The 9,941-nt window shown below is 49.1% G+C and overlaps 1 protein-coding gene across 2 annotated transcripts in view; it reads left to right on the top strand.

Annotated features, from left to right (window-relative positions):
* Window positions 1–2,471: 2,471 nt before the first annotated feature.
* ephb2a (eph receptor B2a) overlaps window positions 2,472–9,941 on the top strand; it is a 30,216-nt gene continuing 22,746 nt past the window's right edge. For both annotated transcript variants that reach the window (XM_079359856.1, XM_079359855.1), the window contains exon 1: window positions 2,472–3,221. In XM_079359856.1, coding sequence (XP_079215982.1) covers window positions 3,122–3,221 — 100 coding nt within the window. In that variant the 5' untranslated portion in view covers window positions 2,472–3,121. The remainder of the gene's footprint in view (window positions 3,222–9,941) is intronic.

The raw sequence follows: 9,941 nt of genomic DNA, 5'->3' as shown, positions 1-9,941 counted from the left end.
AGAGTCCGGGGCTGCTGGGAAATTGTGTTTGTTGAGGCGGTGCGAGCATACAAAACGCTCTCCCTGTGAGGCGGTGTGAGCTGTTCGTACCTGTAGAAAGATTTCTGAGAGCTGCAAACCCAACAACACCCAAACACTTCATCAGGTCACCTCTGATTAAAGTCCATATTAAAATGATTTGTGCATCACATAGTCTCAGAAAGAACAGATCTTCCATCTTCGCTCCACGCCATCTTTGTAAATAACTCAACTTCCTTTTGGATCTTTGCTGAATATTCATCAGGACTTCATCCTGAGTTTCTCCTGAATTTTCTCCATGGAAAGTCCGAGTGAGCCGACTGAGAGACGGCAGCAGGATATGATCAGGAGGATTCAGCTGCTGACCTTTATTCTGTCTGCACTGCAACAGGTTTCATCTCTGTGCCTGTCATTAAACTGCTTCATTATTTTATAGCATCATTCAATTCTTCTCATCAGGTCATTTATTGAGGCCTCTTGTGTTGTTAACTTGTTAAATTTATAAATGAATGATTTTACTATTTGTTGTGTTTGCAACAGAGCAAGAGCCCCCCCCCCCCCCCCCCCCCCCTGTAAGTGCACATGGCCCTGTTTGTTGAAGTTTGTCTGCGATCTTCAAGATGATTGTTTCAGCTGAATTCTTCTCGTCACTCTGACATCCAGGAAGAAAACAAAAACCAGAGAAAGCAGTTTTACAGGCCGCGAACGTGTCCAGCATTTACCCTGACACCTCTCTGCAGTCTTCCAGGGATGACACAGAGCCGGACCCCCCCCCCCCCCCCCCCCGACAGTGTGAGCAGCCACAGAGAGGCACCAGCTTTACGGCTCAATCTATGACCCACAAGTCAACACAGATTACATCTGATTGGATCGCTGATGGCGCGTCTGACCTACAATCTGCTGCGTTCTCATCGCCGTCTCCCTGGGCAAAGGTTTCCATGGGAACAGGCCCTGGGCTCCTCTAATCTGTTGTTGTGCAGCTCTCACTCATCTGGAGGCAGGCTGGATTCCTTTTTGTCGGGCCCATATTCTTCTGCTCTATTTCCTCACTGAGCTCTCTCTCTCTCTCTCTCTCTCTCTCGCTCGTCCCTTTAGTCTCGTGTTATGAAATAGCTCAGAGACGTCAGCTGCAGGATTACTGTGGGTCTGACAGCAGCGCAGCCAAGACACAAAACTCCACTCTTCTGAACTCTTCACAACAAAATACATGAAAAAAGTAACTGAACAACGTTTCCCACGTTTGTCAGCTTTTACTTTTCTAGTTTCAGGCCACAAAAGAATGAGGAGCTCCAGGTCCAGGACCACACGAGTCCAAACCTCCCACACCAAACCAGGACCACACGGGTCAAAACCTCCCACACCAAACCAGGACCACACGAGTCAAAACCTCCCACACCAAACCAGGACCACACGGGTCAAAACCTCCCACACCAAACCAGGACCACATGAGTCAAAACCTCCCACACCAAACCAGGACGACATGAGTCAAAACCTCCCACACCAAACCAGGACCACACGAGTCAAAACCTCCCACGCCAAACCAGGACCACACGGGTCAAAACCTCCCACACCAAACCAGGACCACACGGGTCAAAACCTCCCACACCAAACCAGGACCACACGGGTCAAAACCTCCCACACCAAACCAGGACCACACGGGTCAAAACCTCCCACACCAAACCAGGACCACACGGGTCAAAACCTCCCACACCAAACCAGGACCACACGAGTCAAAACCTCCCACACCAAACCAGGACCACACGAGTCAAAACCTCCCACACCAAACCAGGACAACACGAATCAAAACCTCCCACACCAAACCAGGACCACACGGGTCAAAACCTCCCACACCAAACCAGGACCACACGGGTCAAAACCTCCCACACCAAACCAGGACCACACGAGTCAAAACCTCCCACACCAAACCAGGACCACACGAGTCAAAACCTCCCACACCAAACCAGGACCACACGAGTCAAAACCTCCCACACCAAACCAGGACCACACGAGTCAAAACCTCCCACACCAAACCAGGACCACACGGGTCAAAACCTCCCACACCAAACCAGGACCACACGGGTCAAAACCTCCCACACCAAACCAGGACAACACGAATCAAAACCTCCCACACCAAACCAGGACAACACGAATCAAAACCTCCCACACCAAACCAGGACAACACGAATCAAAACCTCCCACACCAAACCAGGACCACACGGGTCAAAACCTCCCACACCAAACCAGGACCACACGAGTCAAAACCTCCCACACCAAACCAGGACCACACGAGTCAAAACCTCCCACACCAAACCAGGACAACACGAGTCAAAATTGGCCAGCCGATAATGTCGACAGTTTATCAAGTTTATCAATATCAGCTAATTTAATCCCAGATATGCGCCGATATTACAAGATTTAATTTGAATTGTAAAACACTAGCAGACCTGTTTAACCACCAGAGGGCGCTATATGGATTACAACAAATGTATCCACAAAGAAGTTCTGGATGAAAGGTGTAAAAATATGGTTTTATTTTCAATTCTTACTGACATCAACAATGATAAAAAAAAACAACATAAAATATATGAATTATTTTAACAGTTGAAGTCCTCTTTAGTCACATTTTTAGATTTTCTATCCTAATCAGCTGATGAAAAGCTTCATCACAGCCTTCATCAAAGTTAACCCTTTACATGTGCGTGTCTTAAAAGAGTGTAATGTGAGTTAAGAAGGAAACTGTTGTCTCCTCTGTCTATATTTGTTAAAGTTTGGACGACAGACTTGGAGAAGTAAAAAGTTCCAAAAGAAAAAATTCTCAGGTTGCAAAAAAAAATCAAAGTTGTGTCAACAGTTGATTGATAAAAGTGTCTTTGGTCCTGATGTCAGAGTGAACCTGGAGTTGGGATGTTTTGTAGTTTTTCCGGTGTTGTTCCGCCCCCTGCCTGTTGGTTTCGCCCAAACTGCTCTGAGCAGCAGCTCCTGCGCTTTATCTCCTCTCTGCTGCTGCTGCTGCTGCTGAGGATGAGGAGGATGAGGAGGATGACGCTCTGCAGCTCTGTGTGAGTGCACAGTTAATGGCCTGCTGCTGCTGGACGGCTGCGTGATGAACGCGTTGGCTTTTTGCGGTCCAAAACCCGGAATAAGCGTGATTATGGATATGTTGTGTTTCCTGTGGATGCTGCCGTCGGTGTGGGCTGTGGAAGGTAAGCCGGTGTGGAACTGTTGGATGAATGAGTGCAGACGGAGTCAGCGCAGCGCAGACAGCGCAGCTCCATCATTCATGACTACAGGTTTAAACAGCAGAGAGTGAAGAAGTGTTTCCATGTAGCTCTGCCGAAGCGCACTGTGCTGTGAAGGACCGAGGCTGCAGACATGTTTGCAGTTTATCTGCTATCCTGCCTTTAAATCTTTTCTTTTTTAATCACGAGAAACCGCGGGGAAATCATCAATGTTTATTGCGCCTCATTTTTATGAGACCTGCGCCTCGTTATTGCTCATACGGGTCATTATCCGACTGCAGCCTTTAGTTTATGTCTCTGCAACATGTGTGCGTTTATAGTGGTGTGCAAAACGTGCATGCAACAAAAATGAGAATAAAAACTAAAGCCAGACTTGAATGCATCCGTCTTTGAAGTCAGAATCTGTAGTAGAGTTCGGTGTGTTTATGGACTGATGATCCTGCAGGATGCAAGGCAGTGAATGCACCATGCAGAGAGGGGAGACACTTCCACATTTATGGATATGAGCTTCAGATAATTGCATTCACCCATGCATAAGCTTAACTGTCCTGTCATCTACTTTTTATTTGCGTGCACTGAAACACTGATTTATTTATTTATTTTTTGCATAGGCTCCCTCAGCGCTCACATTCAACCTCACTGACCTGCTGTCAGGACAAAGTGATGCTGAGCATTAATTAAACTGTTGTTTCCAAGGATATAGAGACAAGTCCTGTGATTCAGTTTTATCCTAAAGTGAATAGATTAACACGGAATTTCTGGAATATTTTCCTTTAATAGCACGATGCAGCCGTGCAGATTGAGTGTGAAGATGTCACCCAGTGGAAACATGGTGATGATGAAGATTCAATAATGAGCTGCTGAGATGTTAAACACTGAACCGATGGGTAGATGAATGTGTGTAACTGAGTCAGAGTGGCATCATTACATTTAGAATTTTATCTTTATATGCAAAATTTAAAAAAAAAATCCCACTGTGACATCACAAGGAGAGCACATTCGAAACGGAGCGTTTCTCTCTGTGTTGTCAGACTTCTGCAGAGCACAAAGGACCGGAGGGATTTATGTCACATGTTGTCGGTCGGTAGACTCTCAGGTCAGGTTCCCCAAACACACATTTAAAAACACAGGAGTGTCCCCTTTAATTTTAGCGTGACATCCACCATGACGTCACTGACTCATGTTTGATTAATAAAGTTAACTTAAGTCTTTTTGTTGTTATTTTATTAAAACATTAGCAGCCAGCTCTGCTTCATCCTTCTTTGTTACGTCACGGGGCCCTCCATGATGATGCCTGTAGAGCTACCAAACGACATGTTTGGATCACGTTTGTTGAAGGATGAGCATCAAGTCCAGACGAGGATGAATTATTGTTGAATACGACGGCAAAGCGGGCACCAGATTATTTCCAAAGTTTCTGAGGTTGTTGTTGTTGCAGCGACTCGAGCGGGCGCCACTTTGCATGTTCCAACTTAGAAATGTAACCATTAATCCAAAGATGTCCAACACGACATGAATGCAGCATAAAACCCTGATGATGTCACGGTGACATCATCAGGGTTGGACCTGAAGCAGCTGCACGTTGTTCGGTGTGAACTGGTTTTGATGAATGTGCAGAGCGGGATGAACGATCCTCTCCGTGCTGGAGCCAAAATGAAACCTCGGAGTCGCACATTATCCAACACATTCATAATTCAGCACGGAGTCATCGTCTCACAGACGAGCGCTGCCTCCGGCGCTCGCAGTCTCGCTGGTCGGTTTGTTCGCCAACATTTCCTGACTGTGGCGGCGTTCCGCTCCACGCCTGCAGCCGTCCAACGCAGCAGCATTGATGATGATGATGATGATGATGATGAATGATTCTGCATGGCCGCTCTCAGGACTGCTGTCCCCGTGCTTGTGGGTCACTCACTGGATTAGATTTGAATATTAGATGGATTATCTGTAAATCCCTGAAACTGTATTTAAGCACAAAGCTTTACCTAAAAGCATTTTGTGCATCAAATTTAAAGGGGCAGTTCACCAGTTTTACACATTTTTATTAAGGGCTTGAACTTTGAAGCCTTTGTGTGTCATCTTCCGTGTCTCTGGAGGAGAGTCCCGGATTAGTGCTGCGTTCAGGTCCTCCTCGGATGGTTGGAAAGTCGTTCTCGTGCTTTCAACCCTTCAAACCGGATTGTTGCAACAACAAAAACAAACGGCGTGGGTTTAAGATGTCGATGTTCGTATCCTGCAGATGATCCCTTATTCGCTCCGTCTCTGCAGAGTGAACACAGATCAGTTATAGTTTCTCTAGTTTCTTCTCATTACCGCAGCGCTTTGAGAGCGTTGCTGTTTTTCTCAGTCTGCACACGAACCGTCTTGAGTCGCACGATCAGACGCCATCAGGGCGCCGTCGTACCCCGTCACATACATCAGATCTGTTCCACATCGGTGGAGAAGCGTGAGTCAGAGTGGAAGAACTGAAATATATCAGTCAATAAAAAATGAAACACTCCTGCATCAAGGACTTCATGGTGTGTGACATGCTGACCTTATTCTCTACCTCACTCTTTGGACACTAATTAAACCGTGTAGTGAAATTGAATTCCCAGTCTGGCTGTTTAATAGTGGTGACACTGACTCCTTTAATCAGGCTCTTCAGGCTGTTCACAGCTTCTCTGTCGGGCTCCGAGCCAAACTGTTTATTTGCCTCCATCAGAGGACGGTCTGCTCCACTGATGATGAGTCGCTGGAGGGCAGGAAAATTTTCTCAATCCTTCGCTGCTCGTGAGTGTCAGTCGTCCGAGACGCTGACGGCGTCGCTGTGCTTAAATGTGCTCGTACGCCTCGAACATCCCCTCGTCCTCGTCCTCGTCCTCGCTGATCTTTGTCCCTTTTTTTTCCCTCGAAACTCAAACGCAGACTTGGAGCGACGGTACATGTGGACATGTGATTCTTTAGCTTCAAAGAAGGAGTCTCCATCCTGCAGCACATGCTGACATGTTCCTCTTTGATCGTGGAGACATCGTCTGTGACAAAGACAAAGACCACCCTGCACCCTGAGTCCTGACCCGAGGGACATCAAACGCCTGCGAGACAGATCAGCTAGCATCAGTGTCTGACCTCGCTAATGCTCTCTCTCGTGTGAGACGGATCCATCCCTGCAGCCGGATTAAACCAGAATAGAAAATCATGACACCTATTTACCTCTTACCAGTCTGTAACACGTTTAACAGAGTGACCCACATGATCTCATCCTCGACAGGAAGCCTCTCACGAGACAAATCATTAAAGACCAAAATCAACCAAACTCAACCGCACACAAGTTTAGTGTCTGAGAGGCAGAAATGATCCCAACCCCACACGCATGTTCTTCATATGTTGGCTTCAAATCTGAATGGCCACCCCAAAAATCCTAATCTGTGATTAGCTAGTTGTCCTTTACGCAGCGTTTCCACCGCAGGCGAGAGGTGGGACGTCTCGGCTACAGAGGCTGGGTCACCTTCAGATTTAATCCTGGATTTTGGGATTTACCGGGAGGCATTTTAATACGGAAATGTAAAGTGTGGTCAGAGAGCTTCGGAAAGGTCAAATTAAAATCTTGCGTTTGATGAGGAATCGACTGACGGGCGAGCGAGAAGTCTGGGCTCAAGCTTTTTCGCTTGTTAAGAACATTTCTGAGAGACGTCACCTGTCGGCTCCTGCAGGGGGCGCTGTGTCAGGCTAACTTTGAGTCAAGCTAACGACAGGCTGAGAGCTGAGGCGGGTTTTAAGCCTCCTGACAAACCGTTACACGGCGCCCACCTGTCAATCAGCTCAGCTACACGCCTTATTGTGAATAACTCTGATCCTTCATCCAATCAAAACTGCTGAGTCATCAAAACATTCCCCCCGTACAGTGTGTGTGGATGGAGACATGAGCTAATCACACCTATTAGTTTTTTTGAAGCAGGCTGTAAACATGTTCATGTCTGCTGTAAAAACAGGCTGTTTGAATGGGTGTGTATGTGACTTCCTGTGCTGCTGCAGCCAGCCTCTAGTGGACACTCCAGGTACTGCAGGATATCACACTTTGTTGTTTTTCATCTGATGTAAATATAACTTAAGAGGCACCAGTACAGGCCTCTGGGTCCTCACTGCTAACGCTAACCTTCTTTTCATTCTGCTGCCATCTTCCCTCCTCTGATTCATGTAGCACATCTCCATCCGGGCCGTTTAAGCCACGTTAACCAGCGATCCAGGCGCCACCGGCCTTCACGGTCCTCTCTCTCTCTCTGCAGGGCTTTCCCTCCTCATTTATTCACACGCAGACACAGACGGACTATTTTTACCTGACTGGGCTCATTGGCAGCACAGATGTTAACGAGAGCTCTCCATCACGCCTCCTCGCCGCCTCTCAGCTGGAGCTGCGCTCGGCGTAATTGTGTATAACCAGCCGCGGCCGGAGCTGCCTTTCACGCTGTGCTCGTCTGTTCCTGAGACGCTGACACGGAAGCTGAGCAGCAGCTGAATGATAATTGTTTCCCTCACAACAGGAAGTCGTGTGAATAGAGACGAAACGTGGAGCTGCGGGGGGGGGGGGAACTCCTCCAGGAGCGATATTACAGGCTGAATAATTGATGGCTGTTTTTTATTGTGCTGCCTGATGTGAAGACGGTCCGGAGGGTTTCCTGCTCTTGTCTTGTTTTATGGGAGAGGAGAGTGAAGAGAGGGAGAGATAATGAGGGAGGAGACGTGCAATAAATGCTACTTTCAGAGTCTTATGAGATTTTAGAAAATGACCAATCACAGAGTCTGAGACCCAGCGCTCTGTCCGCCATCTTGGGTAGGTTGTAAGACATCGCCTGTTATTGTCCCGTTTTAAAAGATGTCCTCCCTTATCAGACCTCCAGCAGGGACGAGTCCCGCTGTGAGGCGTGAGCGAGGACGTTTAAGAGGGCTGAATGTGTCCACCCACTGCAGACTTGTCACACGTCATTACACGTCGTCCTCCTCGCCCCCGATCACCGAGCCCAGACGGAGGACTCTGAAAGAGCGTGAGGACGTCCGACAGATGATCGTCTGCTTCGAGGTGTTGAAAGGAGAAGAGACGTCGTCAGAGACGTCAGGGGGAGGTGTGAAAAGCGTTTGTGTTTGACGGCTGGCGTGTCACCTCGCCTCAGTGGAGTTCAGTCAAAGACGAACCCGCCTCTCCAGGGTTACACGCAAACATCAACCTGCCGTTTGTCCTCGTCCCTCCGAGGGGACTCAGCCCGCCGTTTGTCCTCGTCCCTCCGAGGTGACTCAGCCCGCCGTTTGTCCTCGTCCCTCCGAGGTGACTCAACCTGCCGTTTGTCCTCGTCCCTCCGAGGTCACTCGACCCTCCGTTTGTCCTCGGCCCTCCGAGGTGACTCAGCCCGCCGTTTGTCCTCGTCCCTCCGAGGTGACTCAGCCCGCCGTTTGTCCTCGTCCCTCCGAGGTGACTCAACCCGCCGTTTGTCCTCGTCCCTCCGAGGTGACTCAACCTGCCGTTTGTCCTCGTCCCTCCCAGGTGACTCAACCCGCCGCTTGTCCTCATCCCTCCCTCCCGTTTGTCCTCGTCCCTCCGAGGTGACTCAACCCGCCGCTTGTCCTCATCCCTCCCTCCCGTTTGTCCTCGTCCCTCCGAGGTGACTCAACCCGCCGCTTGTCCTCGTCCCTCCGAGGTCACTCGACCCGTCGTTTGTCCTCGTCCCTCCGAGGTGTCTCAGCCTGCCGCTTGTCCTCGTCCCTCCGAGGTCACTCGACCCGTCGTTTGTCCTCGTCCCTCTGAGGGGACACTTTTGTGATCGTTCTTGGAGGTAAGCCACGTCGTCCTCAGCGGGAGTCAGTGAAATAAGCCAATCAATATTCAGCGCTGGAATCGGCCCAGCGCTCTTCAGCCTCTGGGAGCCGAGTGTCAAAACATGCAGCACTGAAACAGCTCATGACCCAGATCTCCAGCGGCCTCTGTGTGAGTGTGTGAAGGTGTGTGAGCGCCACGGAGAGAGCGGCGAGGACATGTGTGTTTTCACGCCGGATTCTAAACGTTTTTTACCCGTGGTATCTAATGAAGCTTTAATGGGACCGTGTGTGAGCGGCGTTACGCTGCAGCCTCTGCCGTCAGTGTGCAGGTGAGACCTGACGTGTGGTAGTTTGAAAACACGTCTGCAGGCTCGGGAAACCAGGAACGGAACGGGCGACTTTCTGTCCCCAGACGTTTTACGATCTGATCACGAGTCACAGGTCACGTGCTGCGTGTCATGCACACTGTGCACGCACATGTATGATGGAGGACTCGATTCACGGCTGTCACGTGCTTAATGTGGCGATGAACGCCAGTGTCACCATCTTCTTCCTCACGCCACATTGCGACCCATCGAAGCGTTCGTGGCCCCACTTATTAACTGTCCAAATATTTGTTGCTCCCTTTTAAATCCGATCCTTCACGCGATGAGGAAACCTCTCCGCCCGCGCCGTCTGTGCACTTTTCTCACTTTGGTGATTCCGTCACCGCGGGACTCGTTTTTTTTTTTTTTTTTTTTTTTTTTTACAGGAATTTGAGTTTGAAGGAAAAACCCCCTTTGGATGGTCTCTCCGGCGTTTCAGAGTCAGATTTCCTCCTGCTGCATTATTTGTTAAAGGAGCTCATGAATCCACACGGAGGCTTTACAAACGAGCCAGCTCGAGTCACACCGCGTCCTT

Source organism: Symphodus melops (genome assembly GCF_947650265.1).
Source record: "Symphodus melops genome assembly, chromosome: 13".
NCBI classification, from domain to species: Eukaryota; Metazoa; Chordata; class Actinopteri; order Labriformes; family Labridae; genus Symphodus; species Symphodus melops.
This window is presented reverse-complemented; position numbering and strand designations above follow the sequence as displayed.